The sequence below is a fragment of the Periplaneta americana genome, chromosome 13, assembly GCF_040183065.1.
Source record: "Periplaneta americana isolate PAMFEO1 chromosome 13, P.americana_PAMFEO1_priV1, whole genome shotgun sequence".
NCBI lineage: Eukaryota > Metazoa > Arthropoda > Insecta > Blattodea > Blattidae > Periplaneta > Periplaneta americana.
The window spans coordinates 116,481,204-116,508,981 of NC_091129.1; the positions used below are offsets into that span (position 1 = coordinate 116,481,204).

At 35.8% G+C, this 27,778-nt stretch overlaps 1 protein-coding gene across 3 annotated transcripts in view; it reads left to right on the top strand.

Annotated features, from left to right (window-relative positions):
* Positions 1-12,151: 12,151 nt before the first annotated feature.
* Positions 12,152-27,778, top strand: part of LOC138712306 (follistatin-related protein 5-like) — a 218,015-nt gene continuing 202,388 nt past the window's right edge. For all 3 annotated transcript variants that reach the window (XM_069843933.1, XM_069843935.1, XM_069843934.1), the window contains exon 1: positions 12,152-12,307. In XM_069843933.1, coding sequence (XP_069700034.1) covers positions 12,196-12,307 — 112 coding nt within the window. In that variant the 5' untranslated portion in view covers positions 12,152-12,195. The remainder of the gene's footprint in view (positions 12,308-27,778) is intronic.

The following is a 27,778-nucleotide window of genomic DNA, read 5'->3' on the forward strand; positions in this document are numbered from 1 at the left end:
TCCAAATTTCTAAATAAGTGGCTAATTAAATATATTCCTAAAAGAAAAAGCGAAAGAAGATTACATATTTGTAGGAAATGCTGATTAGTGATTAATTCAAGCAGTCTAGTTAGACAAGAAGTTATTACGCAAGTACTCGTATATTACTTCTATCCTTTTTTATATTTGAAATTACAACTCAAGAGTTTTAGTGTGTAGGGCGGGAAAGCAAATGAGATTAGAGAATCCTAATTACGTATGGAGCATCTCCTCCAGTGGTCGATATTTTCACTCACATTTCGTTACGTTTTACAGCTCAAAGTAAAATGTTGCTTTGTGGATTCCAGTGAAGCGATTTTGCTAAGCGTTAATTACACGTTTACCAGATATGTGCACTAATTAGCCATGTTAATGTTCATAAATTGAATTCCACTTCAGCACTTTATAAACTGCATGGTGTCATTTACATAACTTTGTTCAGTATATTACCTTCGAATTGAGTTATAAAATGATTAAACTAATTAAACCGTATATGTATGGTTGAAAGAAACTGTTAACTAAGTGTTGCACAGTAAATTGGTTATCCCAAACAAAGTGATTCATTGTTAAGTTATACAATATGTTATGCTCATTAAAGGGAAAAACAAGTCCCTGTAGACCATACATGTCCAATTGTAACTCGTACGAGGTAACTCCTAGCGTAAGCAACCCGCAGCGCATATTCTTTAAGGTCGGTTTTCCTATTTTTATATGGAAAGTTATTGACCTTAGCAGAGCATGTTTGACGTGCAAGATCTCCTGGTTCTATAGGCATTTGGACATCCATGCTGTAGACAGAATTTTAAAATATCATTTATTTATAAAAATTTGTAAATATATAAATCTAAGTAAAGTATTTTAAATTTGTTTGTGTTGTATCGGAGGTGGCCCTGGCATTGAGCTGATTCCTCATCCGGGGAGGCCCTCCATAATAATAATAATAATAATAATAATAATAATAATAATAATAATAATGGTTTATTTCAACTGGCAGAGTTAAGGCCATTCGGCCTTCTCTCCCACTCAACCAGTATGATAGAAAATTACTACAATGCTATGAATATAACATAATTAATACAATACAATACAATGCAATTCAATTCAAATCAATACAATACTACAATACAAGACAATATAATACATAATTAATATAATAGAATGACAATTTTTTTATCTTCACAACTCCAATAAAATAATTATGTAATAATAATAATAATAATGGTAATAGTAATGATAGCCAAACCTAAATTAAATTAAATTATTAAACTCGATCACAATTATAACTTCAATTTACTCCATGTCCTGGTGTGGTCAGAAAAGTATGCATATGATGCAATAGATTAATTCCTCTCCCGACAGGTCGCGGCCCTGTAAGGCCCGTGTGGCGTGGGTCGCATAAATTAACCTAAAAGAGAGAGGTTAAATTAAGGTAAATAAATAAATAAATAAATAAATAAATAAAAAGAAAGTATTTTAAATTAATACATAGAAATCATCTGTTAATGCGGTGATGAATGTCGGCACGTAAATTTCCAGGCTAGTATTTGGGTTTGTATCTGAGAGAAATCATGATATATTCCAGTCAGATTGGTCGACCACGGAATTTGAACCCGGGACCTCTCGAATGCGAGTCTCAAACATCATCGTCTGAGCCATCTCTCGGTTTTATTATTATTAATATTATTGTTATTATTATTGTTATTATTATTATTATTATTATTATTATTATTATTATTATTATTATTATTATTATTATTATTATTTATTGTGCATTGGTTTTCACGTCCGTTTCATTGACGTTATTATATTATAGAAGCAGGTAATGTAAGGATTTGTTTCTGAGACGCACACACTGTAGAACTTCTGATGAAATGTGAGAAAGTAATCGCCCGGATGGAGGCTGCAATGTTATTCGTGTCCTAATACGAATTCCCGCACATGCGCGCCACCTTGTGGGCACTTCTTCAGTTAAGCCGCTGTTTACTTTCAATTCCCATTACGCACAATAGAGATCGCTGGCAGCGCACTTTACTCGCGTCCAATTACTTCAAGTGCGTCTACAGAGTGTTTACGAAGCAAGTTCAGAATCCTAAGACTTCGATACGAAATATCTTCAACTATAGAGTTACAGTGTCTTCTTCACTAAACCTCTTAAAGTAGTTTACATTATACTTATGTAAATAATCATGTTAGTTCTTAATTGTTCTTTATGTAGGCTGACCAGACATCCCCGACTTCTGGGGACAGTCCCCGGCTTTGAGTTGCTGTCCCCGGGGAGCAAATGTCCCCCATTTTGTCCCCGGAAATTAATTTCGTCCCCAGAAGTTTTTATTTTGTTTCAGTAACATTTTACATGTAAATATTTAAGTATCGTGATGAAACTGCTGCGACTCATGCACATTTCTGAACGGTTCTCAGTATGAGACAGAAGAACCAGCGAGCACAGTGTGAGATATTCTGCACTCTTTGAGAACATAGCATCTTTGTCTTCATTCGCGTTGACCGGAAGTGTTAGAACTGCCGCAGTGTCCATTTTTAAGTAGTTACAAAAATTAGGATTTTTGTGACAAACCAACAGGTGAAAAGTGGTCTGATGTTTTTCAACATTTCAAAAAAAAAAATCCATTCCATTTCAAAATCTTCTCAAAATAGTGTCATTAATCATATATCTTTCAGTCAGTAATTCATAATTTGAAAGACTTTTTTTCCTACACAACGAACTCAATCTAGACTGATGAGAAGTCAAGAATAAAAATTGAAACAGTTAAAGCTTTTTTAAAAGTGAAAACAAACTTTAATGTCTCATGTGAAGAACTTAGTGTAAAGCTGTAAGGGAATGAACAGATCCTTAAAAAGATATATTCTTCAGACAAGTACTTGTAAAATGTGTGTGTTAAAGTTCAATGTGTACAATATTATGTGAAAGACATCCATGTAATGGGCCAGTATTGAAATTGAATTCTTAGTGGCTATAATTATGTATAGGAGTTACGTGTGCTTATGCATTTAATTAAAAAATTAAGATTACAAATTTGGTGCGCAAAGTTCTATTATTGTATCTATTGTTACCGGTACATGTATTTTGGGCAACATTTCAACGGAGAGTGACTAGAGAAGTGTTTGTGGTTTTTCTTGAAATTGCAGATGTCCCCTGCTGGACCATAAAAAATCTGGTCAGCCTATCTTTATGTCGTATTCCCTTCTTATACTTTCTTCTCATTGTAGCCTATTTCATTTTCCAATTCTATATTCTTTGTTTCCGATATTAAAGATACTTTCCGTTTCTGTACTTACATTCAGTTATTTTCTTCTGATACCCACTTTCCAATTTCTCCTATTTTTTGTCATGCTCTTTATTTTACTTTCCCCTCTTCACTTCTTTATTAATAAACTATTTCATTTATTTTTTTCTTTCCTGAATATTGTTTTCTTTATTTTTTTGTATTACACGCTGCCTTCTATTCTTCTTGTTTATGTATTATCTTTGCACATTCTTTCCATCCATTGACACTCTTCTTTTCTCGATTCATTCGTTTAATCATGAATTCATTATTCAATAATTCAATCGTTTATTCATTCTCGTTTAATCATTCACTCATTCGTTTATTCCTCCATTCTCTTATTACTTAATTCGGTTATTCATTTTTTATTCGTTCCTTTAATCATGCACTAATTATTTTATTAATTCCTTCAATTATCCAATAATCTGTTGAATTATTCATTCAGTCTCTTATTAAATAACATATTATTAATATTTAATTTGTTAATTTATTCGCTTACTCAAAAACTCGTTCATTAGTTTATTCGTCATTCATTTTTTCTTAAATAATAATTAATTTATTAATTTAATCATTAATTCGTTCAGTCTTTTATTCATTTTCCTATTCATTCATTTGTTCATTAATTCATTCATTCACTCTTTCATTCATACGTTTTTGCATTTACTTAACTCATTCGTTTATTCATCACTAATTCGTTCATTCACTTAATCATTCGCTCATCCATTCGTTAATTAATTCATAAATTCGTTTAATCATTCATTCGTACGTTTTCTAATTATTCTTTCGTTCACTTATTTCTTAATATGTTTATTCATTCATACGTTCTTTTATTTGCGCCTTCTTTCTCTTGTTTATTCGTTCGTTCTTTCATTTGATAATTTATTTTCCCACACCATTTCATTTATTCGTTCATGCGTTTGTTTAGTCGTTCGTATATTTATCCATTCTCCCGTCCATTTAATATTCATTCATTCATTTAGCATTTACTTGTATTAATTCGTTTATTAAATAATTAATTCACTCATTGATTGATTGATTGATTGATTTATTTATTTATTTATTTATTTACGCCTATTCATTTATAAAGTAAGTCATTGATTTTTTATTCAGTTATTAATTCATCCATTCACTTACGAATTTACTCATTTATTTACTAACATATTCATTTATGTATTAGTTTATTCATGCTATCAGTAACAATTCACGTTTTCACTTCGTTGTTTTACTTTAATATGTTTACTTAATAAATTTCTTTCCTTTTTCTTTATCTTATTTCCTTTCAATGGTATATTTTCTATTCCTTTCCTTTCTTCCTTCTAACTCAGTGAGATTTCTTTTTTTCTATTCTTTCCTTTATTAGATTTTCTCTGATTTCCTTTCCTTCAAATTATTCTTTCATTGATATGTATTTTAATCTTTCCTACTTACTTAGTCTACATTTTATTGCTTGCATTTTCTTATCTTGTTCTCTGTTTTCTTTCGTTCTTCATCTCTCATCCTTCGTTCTTTCTTTGAACTTTCCGTCCATGTATCTCCCTTTTTTCTGCTTTCTCTCAATTTTTTTCTTTCTCCATGTTTTCTTTGCTACAGTTCCGTTCCTTATTTTTTTCCATCCTCCTTTCTGAGACATTGGTAGAGGAAAAGAGAAGGCCTAATGGCCTTATCTCCACTAGGTTAAATAAATAAATACTAAATTAAAGAAATAAATACCAAATACATTCTTGCATTAAAATATTTTTACGAAAAAAATCTTCATTGGATCCTTTTAAACTCCATTAAAATATTTTGTAGCATGAAGTATTTTTACCACAAAACCTTTAATCGCGTGACGAATACACTATTTACATACACCAGTAGCTCCGACTTTGGATCGTCTCCTTAAAATTAATGCTTTAGTTCTTGAAATAGCCATGAAGATCTCTTCGACGGTGAACTGTTGACGCGGTATTAATAAATGATAAACACCTCTGCACTACTTCAGGATGTGACGTCATTTCGAACGAAATGGAAAACTCAGAATTTCAGACGACCTACGAACTTTAGGACATGGAAATAAATTTTAAAAAGCTTTTCTCGAGAAACAGTCAGTTAAGTGAGCTTTTGGTCCACGTTGGTCAGGAGCTCTTATGCCTGCAAATATTCGTGACTCGCGACTTCTAACCCAACAGAGACAGATAGAGCGATGTCTCCTTCGGAAGGAAAGAAAAGCTATAATATACCGGGTCATCACTTTTTTTTACTAACATTTTTAATATTAACCTGGCTATTCCTTTGGATTGTGGATTAATCTTGCACAGGATAGGGACCGATGGCGGGCTTATGTGAGGGCGGCAATGAACCTGCGGGTTCCTTAAAAGCCATTTGTAAGTAAGTAAGTAAGTATACCTTTCGATTAACGGTTGAGAACCGCAAACAATATGTTACCCCCTTCCACGACCGGAGTTTGATTATACTAGAGTAAAATACAAACAAATTACTTTACTAGATATAGGAGGGAAGAAAAGTAGTGCATCCATTTACGTGAACTAGGAACTTTTACAATTTTCAGTTTGATAATTTTCGTTAGGTTTTTATTTACTCAAAATACAGTATAAATGAACCTAAAAGGGAGAGGTTAAACTAAGGTAAAGATAGAGAGAGAGAGAGAGAGAGAGAGAGAAAGAAAGAAAGAAAGAAAGTTTTAAACAAGCTTAATGGCATAATTTGCATACTTTCGTTCCGTAATTAAATGTAGATTAATATTCTTATTTAAAAAATAATTTTCTTATTTTGTGACTACATTCTTTCCCTAGTTATTTTTTATGTTTAAAAGACCCAGTTACGTCTATTATTAATCAGAATATTAATTATTATTACTACTATCGGGCTGTAGTTATATACAACATATTAGTTTAACATTTATGAGTATAATATAGAAAAACTTAAAACTAGATAGGCCTATTATACTGACTGTCTCTTAGCTATTATGTTGATAATCGACTCCTCAAGTTTTCTAAAGTCTAAAACATCGATCTCCTGTCCTATCGTGTAGGTTGCTGATTCTAAAGATTAGATCGTCACTTCACGAACACCGTGTACCAATCAGCCATCTACTATCCACAGGAGACGCACTGACGCCCAAGGCTTGGAGTTGTAGCCACTCGAAATAAATGGATTCGTGTTGCTACAGTGCGTCCTTTTTATCAGGAACTCTGCGCAGAAACATTATGACATCACTGTTGCTTTCCACTGTCACATATTCCACTTTCGAGAACAAAGCCAGGTTATTGTGGCTTGTCACTCTGACACATTGTGTCATGTGCCAATGGCACTGTGACATTATGGTCAAAATCCTGTGCTTACGTCATCACCCACTAAAAGCGGAAATCCAATAACCCATGCAGAGATAGGAGAAAGCCTCTTTGAAGTCGGGGCGCACTTGTCCCCTGAGAAGCCTGGTAGCCTGCCTTGCAGTAGCATTTATGCTTCGTTAAACTCTATATCCCTAGGTGGCATCAGGAGCTTATAGCGTTTAACGGCGCACACGAGGTGTACTCTACCGCGTGTTTCATAAATGCCACAATTGTGTTATGGTTATCAGACTATTTTCCGACAAAGCATTATTATTAGATGTTAATCCATGCATTAGCGCGTGATAATGTAAGTGCTCTCCAATTACTTCCACGTGTATTTACATATTCTGAGCACATAGTCGAATTTTTTTTTAATATTTGGGTGACAGGACTTTGCTCAAAACTCCGAGAAAAATTTAATTGCTCTTGATAAAAAAAAATCCTTAGATATTTTACTGAAGAAAAAATAGGTTAATTTCAATACAGATTAATTTATACTCCTCTGATATACATTTTAACAGGGATTACCTTTTTCTGTACTTGGGTAATTAAATCATTTCGATGTTTGTCATAATGTTGGTGATTTCATCTTCTTCGACAATTGCTTAATGTTAACTATCAGTTTGTTTTCTGAAAGTGATGTTATATTTTTTTGTTCTTCTCCATTACATCAATTGTCCTTACAGTTATTCATAAATCTTCTTCATTTTCGAGGTACTCTTACTCACATTCATAGCTTCCTCCACTACTTCAGTATATATTGAATTTAGTTCCACATCGTAGATATCACTTAATATCAGACATTTTTAAATTAAATTCTGATTATAAAGTCACAAATTCACAAAAACAAAACTGTGTTTTCATTTTTTTTTTTATTTCCTTAGTTGTGACAACTAGATATACATTATCGCTTACAGTTGTTTGTTTCCCACTATTTCATACGGTATTGATAGTTTCATATTGTCAATATTGTTACACATAGCAGCACACTAATCTCCTACTCGTGTGTTGTAAAATATTAGTTTCTTTTTCGATAATAATCTAAACTGTAGTTTTCAAGTTATTGAAACAATAAACAAATCTGTTCCTCCATTCACGGTTCGAGTCGCTTCCTGTCCCAGCAACTAAACTTACTCTAGTGCAAACTCTAGTAAAGCTGCACTTCGATTATTGTGACGTTCTGTTAAGTGATCTAAGTTCTGAACTGTCAGACAAGTTATAGCGAGTTCAGAATATGTGCGTCAGATACGTGTGCAACATCCAGCCATGTGATCACATATCATGTCTTTCGTGGCTCCGGCTCAAAGAACGTAGAACTTTACACTCTTTGTCTTTACTCTTTCGAATTCTGCACACCTCATCACCATATTATCTTTCATCTCGTTTGTCTTATCTATACTCTAACCACAATAAAAATACCAGATCACTTATCTGTGACACGCCCTTAATAGAACATCTTGTTATTCATCATCTTTTACAGTCTCCACTTCGCGACAATGGAAATCCTTCACTATTAACCTACTTACAAATGGCTTTTAAGGAATGCGGAGGTTCATTGCCGCCCTTACATAAGCCCGCTATTGGTCCCTATCCCCTGAACAAGATTAATCCAGTCTCTACAATCATATCCCACCTCCCTCGAATCAATTTTAATATTATCCTCCCATCTCCCGGCCTTCCCAAAGGTCTTTTCCCCTCTGGCCTCCCACCTAACACACTATATGCATTTCTGAATTCGCCTATATGTACTACATGCCCTGCCCATCTCAAACGTCTGGATTTAATGTTCCTCATTATGTCAGGTGAAGAATACAATGCTTGCAGTTCTGCTTTGTGTAAGTTTCTCCATTATTCTGTAACTTCATTGCTCTTAGCCCCAAATATTTTCCTAAGCACCTTATTCTCAAACATTTTTAACTCTGTTCCTCTCTCAAAGTGAGAGTAGAAATTTCACAACTATACAGAACAACGGGTAATATAACTGTTTTATAAATACTAAGTTTCAGCTTTTTTGAGAAAAGGAGACTAGATGACAAAAAGCTTCTCCACCGCATAATAACAGGCATTTCCCATGTTTAAAATCACTATTATTATTATTATTATTATTATTATTATTATTATTATTATTATTATTATTATTATTATTATTAATATCAGTAAAATCGAGTGTTTCTAAATGAGTGTATAGTTTTTACCAAGGCTCGCGTCATAACTTTCTTCAGGCTCGTATTTGAATAGCTGTCATTACATAACATAGGCTTCTATTTTGTACTAATATTACATTTTGTGGACTCTTAAGTAATGAACAAATATAAAAAAAATGAAATATAGTTACCATTTATGTGTTGCAACAAGATGAAATACTTTTAAGGATGTTACGAACTGAATACGAGATTCGATTCATAGTGGACCAGCGTCTTATAAGTACGATAGTGGAATTCTGTTGTCCTGTCGTGACGAGAATTTTTGCACCGATCGAAAGGAAACCGGGTCGTCATTGTCTACAGCAGTACAAGACGTGAGACAGTATCATGTGGCATGGATCTGTCTGAAGTGACACAGAAACGACGTCACATAGTAATAGATTTTTTTCCATGTACAATATATAAAAGGAAAGAGAGAGACGTAAGAGCGATTTCTGGGAAAACTCTATAAAGAGAATATCTTTCTTTTCCATCAACACAAACCGTAAACAAAAATAAAATTGTAAATTGTACATGTTACCATGACAACCCAAAGGCTTCTGCTTTATAAACTCTTCTTATAAATTGATTATCTTATCTAGTATATGTGCAAGAACCCATTATTTTAATATAGGGGAATTCTTAAGAATCTCAACTAAAAATGTACTGTAAAGAAATAGCTCGTGAAGAAGATGCTTAGAACAAAACATGAGGAAATAATAATAATAATAATAATAATAATAATAATAATAATAATAATAATAATAATAATAATCATAATCATAATCATAATCATAATAATAATAATAATAATAATAATAATAATAATTTTTATATTAGCTGGCAGAGTTAAGGCCGTAAGGCCGTTTCTCTTCCACTCAGCCAGCAAAAAGTATGTATCCATAATATGAACTTAAAAGCTACAAAGATTACAATAATTTGATTTAGATCAAAGTTACGTGTATACCTAAATCACATAAGGATTACTCATGTGTATGTTAAAATCGGTTGCACTTTGAAGAGAACAACCGCCAGGATCGCCACCCGTCCGCCGTAAACGAACACGAGATGGCAGTACATTCGCTAATGCAATTCAGATCTAGAGTCTAGACATTACAGTTAATGACGGATTATTATTCTATGGATCCAATTTATTTTTGAGTACATAATGTACCTATATGTATTAATTATATATGTTATATTTCCGCTGTGTCGACTGCTAGCTGGTGTGATGTCAGCGCCAACTCTAGCTTGCTTGAAGGTCATTGAAATCCGGCCACATCAAAGGTACCGACGCGAAGTGTCCATTCTTTATAATCCCTATTCGCTGATGTAGGGTGTATACAAGAGTTATTTATTAATTAAACAGTAAAATACTATGAACTATTAATTAAACAATGAAATACAAACGTGTAGCAGAATTAAACTAAAGTACATAGAATGTTAATATATTTCAAATAATGTTATATAATAGGAATAGATTATTGACAATTTTGAAAATACATCGCTATCAGGATGCATGTCTAAAGAAAGAAGATACCATTATAGTCAGTGACCGTTTAAGTCAGTATAATTACAGTGAATTGCTAAGAAGATTATGCTTTAAGCTATTTTTTAAAATGTTTATTGTCTTGCAGCCCCTAATACTAGAATATACAGAAGGATAAATAACTGGAACATTTTTTCCGATTAAAAATTGCACAACTTTTCGAATATAAAGATGAGAAGCATGATCAAATGAAACTCGTTTTCCCCACCTCACGTGGTCTGCTGTTCTTTAAGTATGGTCCTAGATCATATATGTAACAGATAACTCATCGCTATGTTAAAATCGGCAGCACTTTGAAGAGAACAACCGCCAGGATCGCCACCCGTCCGCCGTAAACGAACACGAGATGGCAGTACAGTCGCTAATGCAATTCAAATGGAAATTATGACGTGACTCCTTATGTAACAACTAGATGGCAGTATAGTAAACCTAACAAAAGTTGTTAACTTCAAGGCCTATAAGGTCGACCTAACTGGGTATATATGATACAGGGTATGGTGGTATGTGACGTGATACTCGCCTTGCGCAAAGCAATTTAGAACTGTCTGTTTCTATACATAGGAAATGTGTCAGGCGCCTTTTTACTTGACTAATGTCAGGGGCGGCTCATTAAGGCTGTTTGAAGTTTGTACTACAACCAACAATTTTTAAAGCCATAAACTGTTTAAAATAAAAGCTGGAGTAATTTAGTTCTGTCTAATATATCAAAAGGACATGATCAATTTGCTTCAAAGAATCGTGCGATTCGTTTCCAGAATCCTTCTCAACGACTCACAGGAGTAAACGTTAGCCATTCTTACGGAGCTGGGACAGAGTGGATCTTAGGATCCTTAAGTCAATGTACTATTTAAAATAGTTGAGTTTTGAGAAATGTCATTTTTTTTATTTTAGCGCTAAAAATGTACGGTTTCATGAAAATTTTATCTCAATATTTTAACTATAACTATACATTTATATAATTGGTAGAAGTTGTGTTAATGTGCGAGTTATATGTAATCAAAAATTCAAAAGTAATTATCTCAAAAAAGAAATTTTCTATGTTTTCAACGACAAGTATTCATTTTATTTCTCAGTGGTTGAAGCTAGAGTGATGAAACTTGGTATACCTATTCATTAATATCTCTGTTGTGAAATGGAGCATTTGATTGGTTATATTCAGCATGGTTTCATTGCTAGAGAATTATACGTAAAGCAATACTATTTTTATTAATGTTTGAACACTGAATGTTTTTTACAAATGAGCAAATTAGAATAGGATATTACTAATGTTCCATTGCGCAATATCCAGCGTGAACGTTAAGAAGAAATTAGATTAAAACACAATAATTATTTTATAAACAGGATTTTCACTAAGAAAAGAAAAGAAAAGTTCAGTTTTTAAGAAGTGTTTCTGATAAATGATTGAAATCTACAATGTGTGATTATGATATTGACATTCATATTTCGTAAAAATTTCAACCCTCTAGTTCAGCGGTCATCAGCACATAGCGTCCTCGGGCTAGCGTCTCTTATCAGCGGATGAGGCAGAACAGATGATATTGGTGATGTGATTATAACACAAACCCACATAATATTGTAAGATTTATGGTCGTCATTTTTTCACAATTGCTATTTAATCTCGTTAATCTTTGAATATCCCGTGTAACACAATCCATTATTACCTGTTATCTCTGAGGAAGTTCTTCAAGACTGAAAATCTGTAAATTCAGTAATATCTCAACTGTCAGAATCATTATCTTCAGGTGTTCATCCGCTCACAAAATGTCTTTTTTAATTAATTGCAGCAAAAGTCTCGTCACCATAGAGACTTCACGCTGGGTCCTCCTCCACTGATGTCAACGGCTTCTGCACCCGAACCTACCCCACCGCTGCCACCAGAGCTTGACGAAGAAAATGAAAATGATGACTACGATCCGGCAGAAGACGAAATCCTCACCAAACAGAGTAAGTACAAAACTTTCACTGTAACTCAAATGTTTGAGCTTTAGAATTAATAGAATTAAGGATGCGTGAATGCTTGTCTTTTCCTGTAATGTCCAAGACTGCGGAATACAAAATAATAATTAAAAATAGTGCGAAAATATATTACATCATTTACTTTAACTTAAAAATACGTCGTTATAGAAATATTAAGCGGGATAAACATATACTTTTCAATTTAACTTCCAAGATTGCGCAACACAGTTAATTATTAAGCAGAGGGATTATATTCCTTTCACTTTAACTTCGAGGTCCGCGTATTAGAATCGATTAGTACTTCGTATGAATTAGAGATGAACAAAACTAACTGCCGCTCTTGCTCGCTGTGTTCGTTGCATTTGTCTTTCGAGTCTCGTTCATCATTATCGAAATAGCGTTGGGTCGAAGTGGAAAGATTTCGTAACTTTGAATAATATACATCATTGACATAAATGAGACAAAAAGAACAAAACGGAACAGTATCTTAGTTATCAAAATGTTCTGGTTCTATTATATGATATAATAGGGAGCGGATTTTTATGTGCTAAAAAATTAAATATATCTATTTTTATGTGCTAAAAAGTACGAAAATATTTGCTAAAAATGAAAAAATATATGTTTTTAAATATTACAAAAATACGTTACTTAGCTTGGAAAAAAAAATGTTACTAGGTACTCACAAACCACATTTGAGTGCTAGTAGTTGGCCGAGAATTGCAGTGAACAACAAAGGTCATCTCCAAATTCTCCATCACAAATGCATGCCGATTATCTCTGAACAACGACTTAAACTGTGAAAAGGATCTTTCCACATCACAGGACGTCAGACGTGCATATTTAAAGAGAGGAATGTCCCAAACACAAACACCGTCAATTTCACCTACAGGTACATCCTCCAATACTTGAGCAACTTCACACATTTTTTATATCCACTGTTTTTCCCAAACACATTCTGGAATTTGTCCCTCAGTAATTGTGCTTCTGAACCTGGTAGCGAGTCTAGTTTAATTTCCACGGCACTCACCTCCCTGTTTCAGACAACAGGTTTTTGGATGTTTCGAGTTTTTTATGGTGTCACACAACAAGCTTAGATTTGCTAATAGGAAAGCCAAATCGTTTTTTAAACAACCATCTTTCAGTATATCTTGAAGGATATCGATTGACGAAGCCGGATAACAGGGAGTCACAACAAGATATTGCCTATGAGCGAGAGGAGAGAGTTTGTTTAAATTAAATAATGTTCATACCCGAGCTCTTATCTGTTGTGTTTCACAAACAAAGCGTGGAATGAAATCATCTTCAGCAACAATAAACATTCCTAATTATGTATTGCAAGATCTCTCCTCCTTGTCCATGTTAATTTATAATAATAACATTGATATGCTGCCTAGCAGTTCTCAGAACTTGTGGCGATACTATTACAAAAATGGATCACGGATACACCACACAGCGCTTAGAAACACGAAGCAACCAAGAATTCCTAAAAAAGATACTGTACTTCTGAGTGATATAATTGATTAGTTTTAAAATATTTAAAATTTCTTGTAAATAAATATTTAAGTAAAAAAACTCCAAGATTTATGTGTTTATAGTAGATTTCCTGAAAATATGTATTTACATAATTTTTTTGTGAAAATATGTGTTTTTATGTGATATAAAATTCGGGTTTTAAACTTGAAACTTAATGTTCGGAATTTTTAACTTTGTTAATTGTGTTTTATTGCATAGGAATCCGCTGCTTAGATATGACCTATGGTTTAAATAGAAAAAAAAAAATTCTCAAATAAATTTGCATTTCTAAGAAACATGAAACATAACGTTAATATTTTTTTACTTGAGATTGTACACTTGATCTTAAACACACGAAAAAAAATTCCTAGCCTTTTAATAAGGGCCTAATAATTAAATAAAGATTGGGGAATGGATTATTATGCATTGAACGGTAGAGATAATGTTTCAAATAGGCTATTTGATTGTTTATACATATATAACAGTTGCCAAAGTAGATAAAAGTTCAGTCAGGTATAAACAACTGTGGCGATTGAAGGCCGCTTGACGTTCGAGACTTCGGGAGTGATCAATCTCGGCGTCTCAGAACACTCACAAGCAGTCAACGACGCGACGTATACAACATTGTTGTGCGGGTTTTCAGCTTTTCGGGCGCTGTTAGTCTTGCTTTCTCGATCGTTGTTCATCTCTAGCATGAATATGCAATGTTAAAAAGTATGGAATTTAACTCATAAATTCTTAAATTTTAATTTAAGAAAAATACACAAAATCTGTTGGAGATAAACCATACAATATGCAATGTGGTACCAGTGTTCGAAAAAATGTTATCTATTCAGGCATACAGGGTGTGTTAGTAAACTTCATTTTTTAATGGCAACCTATATTAAAGCTTACATATTACGAATCTCCATTAAATGTTAAGTATGAATTTGTAGAAATTTTATCCATTCAACCCGTTCACCCGTTTCATGTATTTTAACTATTTATTAAAATTGTTTCGTGGACTTTGAAGCTGTAGTCGGGTGGTCCGGCAATAGTAAGATATTTTTTCTTCCATATAAGTTATAGTATAGTTTCATTTTGATATTTCTATATTTCTTTGAGATGTCTGTTTAACCTACGCCACAGGGATCAGCGAACCGCGTAATAGGTTCTTTATTCACTCAGTCTGACAGGCGCCTAACGCATTTTAAAACCAGTAGACGCGAGGTAGGTTACTGAACTTTAGTATAGCATAAAGGGGTTTTTCCTGTCTAGGAACGCGTTGGTAGCGTTGTTTGTATCTGGCAAACAATAGTAGCGTCTGGTGAGCGCGTCACCTTAGTGAGCATTTAAAAGGACGTGAGCCGAGAGCGTGCCCAGCCCAGACGATTGCCGGCCTGTGAGCCGAGTGTGTATTTTCCCAGACGATTGCCGGCCTGTGAGCCGAGTGTGTATTTTCCCAGACGATTGCCGGCCTGTGAGCCGAGTGTGTATTTTCGCAGACGATTACCGGCCTGTGAGCCGAGCGTGTATTTTCTCAGAATATCACCGGCTAGTGAGCCGATCGTGTGTTTGGTTAGAAGACTGCCGGCCAGTGGCGTGCTACTCACTTATATAATTTACGGCCTGTGAGTCGATCGCGTGAGTATTAATAATATTTCCGGCACTTGTTCCGATCGTGTATATCTTATCATTCTGTTTTCCAGCCGATCGAAGTGATAAAGTGTAGATTTCGCACTTTTTAGCTTTGTGTTTTACTCAAAAAGTGACAGCAGCGATTTTAAACTGGCGTTAGACGAGAAGCCGAAATCATACGGAAGACAACAGCCAGTATTCCGTCGCTTGGACTCAAGCAAGGGAAGTGAGCCGAATAAATACACTTAGTGTAACTCTACTCCTTGGTTTCTTTTCGTGAGAACGACGAATACCACATTAGATCCTACGCCCACAAAACCATAAGGTCCCTGAGCAGAGATCTCCTCTACCGGGGGACAAGATCTTCCAGCATCCACCGACGTGTGACTGAGCTAGTCAACTTCACCTCTGCCGGCGACGCGGCAGAACAAGAAGAGGCCACCACCAGGTAATAAACCCGTCGCAAATGGCGCCCAACGTGGGGCTACGAGAATAAAAACAACAACGCGTGGCTACGAGAATAAAAACAACATCGCGTGGCTACGAGAATAAAAACAACATCGAGTGGCTACGAGAATAAAAACAACAACGCGTGGCTACGAGAATAAAAACAACAACGCGTGGCTACGAGAATCAACAATACCACCGAGGCGTCGGGACGAGAACAACAGTAGCAGCAGCAACGTGATTATCGTCAGTACTAGACGACAGCAGAGAGGCTGACGCAGCATCCCCGCCGAGACAACGAGAGCGGCGACACCGAGGGTGGCGAAATCATCACGGCTACGCGGGACGAGTAGGGTCGACGCTACATCGAGGAGGAAGACAACGTTGATGGTAATATTTTGGAGGGTTATACATGTATGAACTTTCTTTGTGTGTAGGGAGGATAACATTTATTAACGCATAATTCTGTGTAGGGTTGTACGTATATTTATGTCTGTGTGTGTATAATATTTTGGAGGGGATTGTTATTGTGTGATCTGTATATAGGTTATGGCATATCCAGATGTTATTAAGGAATAGGAGAATTGAGACCGAAGGGACGGAGAGTGAGAGGAAAATAATAAGTAGAGAGAATAGAGGGATGGAGAACGTAGGAGACAGCGAAATGGAGGGAAGATTAGAATTGGAGAGCAGTATGGGGGACGACGAGATCATAGGAAATAGCGAAGAAACCCAGCAATGTAGCGAGAAGGAAAAGGGAGAAGAAGGAACGATGCTAGGACAGCTAGGAATTTTAATGAAACATATTACAGAGCAATTGAAACAGAGTACAGAACAAATGAAGCAGAATTTCGACAAAATGAAACAGGATAATTCAGAACAAATGAAAAAAATGGATGAAAGATTAGGTCAGAGTACAGAACAAATGAAAAAAATGGATGAGAGGTTAGGTCAAAGTACTGAGCACGCGAAGCAAATGTCAGAACAATTTAAGCAAAATTTTGAACAAATGAAACAAGATAGTTCAGAACAGTTTAAGCAAAATTTTGAACAAATGAAACAAGATAGTTCAGAACAGTTTAAGCAAAATTTTGAACAAATGAAACAGGATAATTCAGAGCAATTGAAACAGAGTTTGAGACAGATGGATGAAAGATTAGGTCAAAGTACTGAGCAAGCGAAGCAAATTTCAGAACAAATAAAGCAAATAGATGAGAGGCTAGGCCAAAAGACTGAACAACTGATGAGGCAGATGGACAGCAAACTATCAGAAATGGAGAGTAGGATGGGAGAAAATTCCAGAGAGATTAGGGAACAGGTAAACCAGCTGATAGAGAGTCGAATAGAAAACTTGGAGGGAAAGATAGCAGACAATAATACGGAAATAGAAAGTCAACTAGGCGTCGTAGTAGATAAGATGGCAGAGAACATGAGGGAACTAGAGGAGAAGGTGAGGAACAGCACAATTGCGGAGAACGAAAAGACGAGATCGGCCATAGAAGGAACGGTAGATGAGAGGTTACAAGGGGTGGATCGAGAGATGGAGGCGATTAGGCGAGTAGTGAGAGACCAGGGAAAGGAAGAGAGAGAACGCTTAGAGAGTTTAGAATCAAGATGGAATTCGATGCAAGATAGGATCCATGGAGTCGCTGTCGATAATTCAATTAGCGAACCGAGCGTGAGCGGAACGCCTAGCGGGAGCAATAGTATGGGATTAGGAAATATAGTAGGAGGTAGTAACATAAGTAATCATGTGGTAGGAGAGAACCAAGACCCACGAAATCAGGAACAATGTAATTTAAATATTGTAAACGAGAGGTCATCTTTAGGTCGCCCACAGTATCCCACGCATATCATTAATGAAATCGGTTATCCCGTATTTGATGAGGTGGAATTCTCAAACCCTCACTGTTATATCCGCGAATTGGAAACGTATTTTCACGTGAAAGGGGTACCAGAGGAACTAAAAATGACCGTCGTGAGAAAAAGTCTGAGAGGACGGCCACTTAATTGGGTTCTCGTAGCTTTAGACGCACAAGTTAGTTATGGAGAATTCAAAACAAAGTTCTCTGACCGGTATTGGGGGCAGAGGCAACAGCAGAAAATTAGAAAAGAAATCAATGATAGTAGGTTTGATGCTAAGAAAGGCATATCGATGATTGATTACTTTATGGAGCTTGTCAAAAAGGGAAAGAGTCTAAATCCACCAATGCCAGATTCTGAATTGATACAAACTATCATATCCCATTACCCGGAAAATATTAGGTATAATTTAATTATCGCGGGACCACGAGATTTTGGGGAGACAATTGACCTCCTGACCGCGCTAGACAGTTCTGATATGACACACAATGGAGGCGAAAGTTATGACGCAACTAATTGTGTAGAGAAGAGTATACAGGGTTATTCCAGCCACTCGAAGGCGGAGAGAGGGGCACATGGCGCCCTCTCACCACCTCGAGGAAACATGAATGTAAATAGTTGGGCAGCTGACAGACAACCAGGCTATGGGTATAATAATAATAATAATAATAATAATAATAATAATAATAATAATAATAATAATAATAGTCGGGGTCAAAGTGGTATTGTCAGCCCAAACCGAAATAGGAGGGATATTCAACCTGTCAGAAATATGTACAACCGCAATAATCCTGGTGTTGACCGCGGTAACGGAGGTAATGTAAATAGGATGAGAAATAATGGGGGCGGACCAGTCCGCAGAATCAATCACATAAGATGGTATCCGGATAGAGAGGCAGATATGCACCCTAGGGACAGCAACCCACCCCACTGGTTTAGAAATAGGAGATATAGGCAAGGATCCTGGCAGCCTAATTTTGGTAGGGGCTGGAATAACAGGAGAGACTGGCGGAGACAAGAACAAGAAAGGGACCGCAGAAATGCATTAATGGTAGCAGCGCAACAGGTAGACAATAGGATGCCAGCCACGCGTAGCGACGAGTGTGACAGATCAGCAAGTCCGGGTAGAGATCCTTCAGTTTGGAGACCATACCTGCGAAGTGAAGGACCTAGACAACAACAAGGTTCTAGGTAGATACCATAAACAGCTGCTAAGACCATTCAGGCAAGACAATGTAAATATAGATACGTAAGTTGGAATGGGGAGCTAGACTCTATTGTGAAAAGGCAGGATACCAATGTACAGTGCGGCGCAGTGTAACTGCGTACGCAAGGCGGATGCGTGATTGAATAATGTGTGACACTGTAAATAAGAATCTTATGAATTTTGTAGATAATGTATGTAAATAGTGTGAGGGATGATTAACAAGTATGCTTGAATAATGACTGTGTGCACAGAGAGATTGTTTAAAAACATATATGTCATGTTTATTTTAGAATTTGTATAGCTGAGCAAGATGGCGTGTATCCTGGCTGATCGCGATAGGAATAACGGTAGAATGGCATTGTCGAAGGCGAGATTTCCCAACAATGAAAATTCTTTAAGGGAATTTCCATTGTTGAGAAAGGGGCATTTGAAGCTGTAGTCGGGTGGTCCGGCAATAGTAAGATATTTTTTCTTCCATATAAGTTATAGTATAGTTTCATTTTGATATTTCTATATTTCTTTGAGATGTCTGTTTAACCTACGCCACAGGGATCAGCGAACCGCGTAATAGGTTCTTTATTCACTCAGTCTGACAGGCGCCTAACGCATTTTAAAACCAGTAGACGCGAGGTAGGTTACTGAACTTTAGTATAGCATAAAGGGGTTTTTCCTGTCTAGGAACGCGTTGGTAGCGTTGTTTGTATCTGGCAAACAATAGTAGCGTCTGGTGAGCGCGTCACCTTAGTGAGCATTTAAAAGGACGTGAGCCGAGAGCGTGCCCAGCCCAGACGATTGCCGGCCTGTGAGCCGAGTGTGTATTTTCCCAGACGATTGCCGGCCTGTGAGCCGAGTGTGTATTTTCCCAGACGATTGCCGGCCTGTGAGCCGAGTGTGTATTTTCGCAGACGATTACCGGCCTGTGAGCCGAGCGTGTATTTTCTCAGAATATCACCGGCTAGTGAGCCGATCGTGTGTTTGGTTAGAAGACTGCCGGCCAGTGGCGTGCTACTCACTTATATAATTTACGGCCTGTGAGTCGATCGCGTGAGTATTAATAATATTTCCGGCACTTGTTCCGATCGTGTATATCTTATCATTCTGTTTTCCAGCCGATCGAAGTGATAAAGTGTAGATTTCGCACTTTTTAGCTTTGTGTTTTACTCAAAAAGTGACAGCAGCGATTTTAAACTGGCGTTAGACGAGAAGCCGAAATCATACGGAAGACAACAGCCAGTATTCCGTCGCTTGGACTCAAGCAAGGGAAGTGAGCCGAATAAATACACTTAGTGTAACTCTACTCCTTGGTTTCTTTTCGTGAGAACGACGAATACCACATTAGATCCTACGCCCACAAAACCATAAGGTCCCTGAGCAGAGATCTCCTCTACCGGGGGACAAGATCTTCCAGCATCCACCGACGTGTGACTGAGCTAGTCAACTTCACCTCTGCCGGCGACGCGGCAGAACAAGAAGAGGCCACCACCAGGTAATAAACCCGTCGCAACTTTAAACTTGAGAAAAGTATGTAAAATCATGTTGCGTAGGCCATAAAATTAAGCAAAACACTATGACTAACCAAACTTTACCACCAAAATGAAAACAATTCATAGTCTAACAGTGTCCAAATCTATCGCGAAAACAGTATATTTAAATTCAAGACTCCTCCAGAAAATTACTAAGCAGGATGGATTTATGTCACTTTATCTTCAAAGCCTGTGTAATAGAATTTTAATTACTATGCTTCGTGAATATACTTTAATTTTAACATCTGAGATTGCGCAGTAGAATTAATTACTAAGAAGAGTGAATATAATATGTCTTTCACTTTCAATTTAGAAGACTGAGCAATAGAATTAATTACAAAGCAGAATAAACTTATTAAGCAGGTTGATTCATATATTCAGATAATAAAAATGAAAGTTTTAAAATTAGTTAGTTAGGTATTTATGACTAGTGCAATATTTCCTTAAAAATAGAAATGCGCTGACACTTAAAAATACATTATATTAAATACCAGTGTAGTAAATATTTCAATATTTTCATAGAACAAAAGTTCATATATTCAGATACCGATACCATAAAGAAGTCATATTTTAAGTATTTGTCAGAACCTTAAAACCTCCCCTTAAATTGCACATCTTTCTACAGTTAATTCCACCATTTTAGAGTCAATTCATTAAACTTCTAGATCTCTTTGCTATGTCCTCAATGTTGGATCCTTTGAAAATTTTCCAGGCTTTATCGTCTGACAAAGTTTAGCTGCCCGCATAGTAGAAAATGTTCTCAAAGTTAGGTTGGCATTATTGTGTGATGTAATATTCTGGGACACAGCGGTATGGGATGGGATGATGCGATCTGGATAGAGCTGACACAGACACAGGGGGAAGGACTTTGGTGTTTGTGGTCGACTTTATAAGCCACCAGATTGTGAGCAGTTAGAAGGCAGTTGGTCCCTAATCGTCTTTCCAAGTTGCATATTGGATACAGGGACACTACCGAGCACGCAAGTTTTAAAGGGGCCGGTTCTCCTGTATTGGATTACCTTACCTCTAGTCAGATTCCGTTAACAGAAGCTGCTTGCGCGCCATTTGCATGCTGGAACAAAGTTAAGCCTATGGTAACACTATAGCATTTCTGAAATTCAGATGCAGTTATTTCAAGAACTATAAGGACCAAAATCTGTTTATATTTACATATAATACAGATATTAATCTATACTGGGTGAACAGTACAGAGTAGAACTCGCGCGGCCTTGAGTCCCCCATCTCTGCGCGCATAGCCGGCCGGCAGGCTAAGAGCCGTGAAACCTGTTCTGCTCTATACTGTTCACCCAGTATAAAATATATCAATATAATTAGTATATTATTTTCAGAACCACACTATGTACTTTAGTACTTTATATGAAAAAATAAAATTGCTAGGGGAACACTCAAAACTTAAAGGGCCGTATTCATAGACATTCTTAGCGCGGGCTTCCGGTGGATGATCAGCGAACTAATGTTTTTCGTATTCATAAACCAGGCGCTTAACTCCTGTGTATTCCCGGTGCTAACATACGGTTGCCAAACCTGGGCCCTCACAGAGAGGCAAAAGATGAACATCGAAATATGCCAAAGGAAAATGGAGAGGAAGATAGTTGGCGTTTCACTGAAAGACAAGGTCTCCAACATGTCACTGCAGAAAATTACAGCTTCTGAGAACATCACAGAAAAAGCCCTCATAACGAAGTGGAAGTAGGGTGGTCATGTAGCAAGGCAGCAACAAGGCAGATGGGCGCGGGAAACCACCATGTGGGACCCGTACATAGGAAGGAGAACACAAGGCAGGCCAAGAAGAAGATGGGCAGATACATTCAAGCAGCAGCTGGGAGGGAACTGGTCAACCATCGCCCGCAACAGGAACGAGTGGAGACAGATAGTGAACAAACTCATATAGAACTAAAATTTGACAAACTCTAGTGTATCTCACATAGTGAATGTGAATGTGAATATTGTTCACGTGAAATAGCTCATCATGTGAACCACACCAACCGAGCTTCCCCTCCTGTAGGAGGCCATAGCCCTTCATGGGACACAATGGCTTCATTCATTCATTCATTCATTCATTCATTCATTCATTCATTCATTCATTCATTCATTCATTCATTCACTCATTAATTAATTAATTAATTCATTCATTCATTCATAAACCAGTGTTAGCGATATGATATTATATGAATCCTGTACAAGTAACCAGTCGATAGCCGGGGCTAGTTTAGCACGCTCGTAGCGTGGGCTAGCGAAATGTCTATGAATAGCACCCAATGTAAATAAGCTTATATTTAAAACGAGCATTTCATTTCCGTTGAGTATACTCGAGTGTTTTAATTTGCGTCAGCTTATTTTCCTACAGAAACTAAATTATGTTTACATTAACTACGCCAAGCACAATAAGGCCAATAATGCAATATTGAAGCTGATTTGTCAGTAGTTCGAAAAAAACACAAACACAAATTCAGTTCGCATTTTTTAAATTCATACCACTTTTACATAAATATGTCTGTATTAGAGATGAACAAAACTAACTGCCGCTCTCGCTCGCTGTATTCGTTGCATTTGTCTTTCGAGTCTCGTCTCGTCATTCTCGTGCGCTTCTCTCGCTCATCATTCTCGAAATAGCATTTGGTCGACGTGGAAAGATTTCGTGACTTTGAATAACATACATCATTGCAATAAATAACATTATAAATATTTAAATGAGACAAAAAGACAAAACAGAACAGTATCTTAGTTATCAAAATGTTCTGGTTCTATTATATGATATTACCTATGGTTATATAAATAGAAAAAACAACAAACCTCAAATAAATTTGCATATCTAAGAAACATAAAATATAACGTTAATATATTTTACTTGAGATTGCACACTCGATCTCAAACATATGAAAAGATAATTTCTAGTAATTAAATAAAGATTGGGGAACGGATTATTATACACTGAAAGGTAGAGATGATGTTTCAAAGAGGCTAGTTGATTGTTTATACATATATAACAGTTGCCAAAGTAGATAAAAGTTCAGTCAGGTATAAACAACTGTGGCGATTCAAGGATGCTTGACATTCGGGACTTTGGGAGTGATCAATCTCGACGTCTCGAAACACTTACAAGCAGTCTTTACGTCAACGACCCGACGTATACAACATTGTTGTGCGGGTTTTCGGCCTTGCGAGCGCTGTTAGTATTGCTTTCTCGATCGTTATTCATCTCTAGTATGTATCATTTCAGACAAAAAAAAGTGACCAACTTCCAAACACAAAGTCCCTTTCTGAAGACTTCGGATAATTTCGTGAGAACTTAGATTTACACGTTAACAGATTTTGTTATCTAAGACTCCGCTCTGTTTTGTTTGTTTTTTTTTTTCTGTATGTTTATAGATCGAATTTTGTAAATAATCTATAACAAAAATTTATTCAAGGGATAACTTAGATGCCGGCATACCCATGTGCGGTAGGGCGTATCGACAAAAAAATTCCGAAATTCATAACGTAAGGGTGTATAAAAGATGCCTTGCTCAGAAGGTCACAAAGTGAGCGTAGCTCCATATATTACGACACTACGATAGGTATGGTTCATTTATTGATATGGACATGTACCTGATAGTTTAACGATCCAAGACATCGGTGTGAAGATCTTCATCTTCATAGCACAGCTGAATTCTGCGCCATACCCTGGCTGATGTTTTGCGCATATAATCAAGGGTCATTTCGTTGAAGGCATCTTCCACAGCTGCTCGTAATTGTGCCGTTGTATTATAGCGATGATTTCGCAACTTTGTCCTTGATGAACTCCCAGAGAGCATTATCAGGTGTTGTGAAGTCGGGTTTTCGTGGAGGCCAAGCAAAAGAAGCTTGAGCATCTGCAGATCATCTTCCAATCCACCGGTTGGAAAGGTCGTATTCAGATTTCGGCGCATTTGCTATGCGAATTGTCGCGAATACACGTTTTTCCTACCTCAACATTGTTGCTTTTCTTGACGGTTCCAGACCAAAGCGGTCACGAAATTTCACCTTCACTGTTTCCACAGTGTCGCCGGTATGACGTCTTTCATGAAGCCAAACCGCTGTCACTAATCTTTGTTCGATTGTAAACGGACTCTGGTCAGCCATGTTTGTTTATAACTGCACGATTACCATGGTAGCATGATCCCAACGTAAACATTCAAATTCAACATTCACAAAGTAAGTGAAATAAGAATACATTGGAGGATACTACATTTTTCACCGAGCCACAGGAGGTCTAAAGATTAGCGTAGGCTGTGAAGTAAAATTTACATTTATTTTTATTTTCATAATTCTTCGGTGCATATTCAATGAGGCTTAAGTATTTTTTAGAATTTTTAGTTTCTGAAAGGTTATTAAAAACAAAAAGTAAGCTTTCATTCGGTATTACAGACGTGTCTGGGCGGAATAGAAGTCATAAATACAGTGAAATGATCAATTTGCCTTAAGTCTTATTTTCTAAAATATTGTATGTATTAAATTTTGATGTCGATAAATGACCTTATAGTAGATTGTTTGAATAAGAGTGCATTATAATTAAGTTTTCGTGCTAACATCGTTTACAACATGACAGAATAATTGAATTATTTATTTAATTATTTAGTCATTAATTAATTCATTCGGTTATTCGTTTATTTGTTTATACGTTTACATATATGTATATGTGCAAGAATGATGGATCATTTGGAATACATTTTTCAGGAGAAGCAATTGAAAGTTTGAAATGCTTAGTGCTCAAAACTTAACTGTGATTTTCCGATCATTACTGGACAATGACTATCAGTGTTAATACCATATAACTCTCTATGTACATTCTATATGCCTTAAGCTATGTGTTGACGGTCTTGGTTCATTTTCGACAAGAAAATGACATCCATAGTTCTTGCAGTGGACTCTTCAAATATATATATATATACATTCTTTTATTTATTTATTTATTCTTTTATTTATTTACCTATTTATTCTTATATTTATTAATTTATATTTATTATTATTTATTTATTTATTTACTTATTTATTTATTTATTTATTTATTTATTTATTTATTTATTTATTTATTTATTTATTTATTTATTTATTTATTTATTTATTTATTTATTTATTTATTTATTTATTTATTTATTTATTTGTTCGAATCATTTATTCATTTGTTTGTTTGTATATGTGTTTGTTTATTTAATTATCTGGCAGATTAAGGAGCTTTCATACAATGAAATATTGATGAAACATGAAAGTATCCTGCCACAGAATTAATTTACAATTCGTATGCTAATCCTATTTTATGCCAGGCCTAAATGACTAATTATGTAAACAGGTGGAATATCACATAAAAACCGGCTAACACTCACATATCAATTCCATGTAAATGTATGCACTTTCAATTCTGAAAATTTGAACTGATTAACGTTTCGGCAATCCCTGATATTACAAGGTAAGGTTTTTATTGTGAAACTCGAGAAGAAATTTCAATGTGTGTGTCAGATGGGGGACTCATTTTTTTTTAATTTGTGACACGTGTATGGTTGTTGGTCTGTCCGTCTTGTTTCACGCGTGACACGTCAGAGCTGTAAAGAAAATAACTGTCTCACTTTGAGAGAACTACGGGAGCACACCATGTACGTGCGTCTGTACCTCGGTACGCCTCTTCGTTGGAGCTTCGCAACATTTTCCGCAAAAGCGACATATCGCGGAATTGAATCCCTTAGGAATAAGACAGGAGAACATTACCTTTATTTATTCATCCACGTGTTTTTCTTGAATTTTTGTTTTGTAGCTTTCTTTTATTTACGGCTGCGTTCAATTTTATATTTTTCCCATCTTTTAGTTGTTTGATATAGCCTATCTTTCTGTCTTTCTGTCTTTTTCCCTTCTCTCTTATGCACAGTTTTCTTGATATTATGTTTCTTAATCTTTAACTTGGTAGCACCTAGAAGACCGACTATTGCTCGATAAAGGGGGGGGGGGACGGCTGAGGACACAAAACATTTTATGTTATGTTCTGCTACGTTACTTCTAAAAATTGCTCTACAAGTCAACATCATTGAGATTAATAATATAATGTATGTATTTATTTACACTGCAAGTATGCAAGCACCCGGTGGCAGTGGTATACACATTATAAACAATACACAATAAAATTACAATACACAATACAATATACAATACAAATACAATTATACAGAGTGATTTACATAGAACTGACACATTTCTTTCTATCTTTATTTCAAAACGATTGATGCTAGCCACAATTTGTTATACCTCAAATGTAGAGTATCTTTGGGAGATTACTAACCTCCGTAGCAAATGTAAAATTCTTTATTTATTCGGCTGGAAATTCACTTAATGGCCAGTTTTTAACGTCAAATTAAGCAGGAGTTTTGATTCCCTTTATTCTGTGTATTTATTGTCATCATTATTATTCTTTTAGAGATCCAGTCGTTTCCAATTTGTTTACCAGTCCCAGTATTGTGTTTCTTTGGAGGGGGGAGATTACGAACACCAAATTCTCTCTGGCTTGCCCTTTGAGTAGCTGTAATTATTGAATTCGTAATCCAGTATTGCTTCACAAGGAAGAGCCGTTGATTTAATGTGTACTGCATTTTCAGTGACTAAAACAAAATGTCGAAAACAGATGCCAACAATAAGGAATAAAGAATAAACATCTGCGCATCTCGTGACAGGGAATCAAAACTCCTGCTTAATTTGACGTTAAAAACTGGCCATTAAGTGAATTTCTAGCCGAATAAATAAAGAATTTTAAACATTTGCTATAGAGGTTAGTAATCTCCCAAAGATACTCTACATTTGAGGTATAACAAATTGTGGCTAGCATCAATCGTTTTGAAATAAATAAAGAAAGAAATGTGTCAGTTCTATATAAATCACTCTGTACAATACACAATACAATTATATACACAATATAATAAGAATACACAATACAATTGAACACAATAATTACAATTAATAATAATACATAAAATAACCTAATTAATAAGTGAACCTAATTTTACAATACAACCTACGTATGTATAGGCCCTACATAAGTTTTACATTGGTACTGATAATAGTCTTTCACTTTACTCTCATCTCACTCACTGTAGTGGCACTATGACGCATTTCACTGACACTTTAGAATACATTTCACTAACCCTCTATAACACATTTCACTGACACTATAGAACACATTTCATTGACACTATAAATTATCACTGATCGGAACTATTCACTGCACTGTAAAACCATAACTTCACTGACTCACCTCGCTTCACTGATACA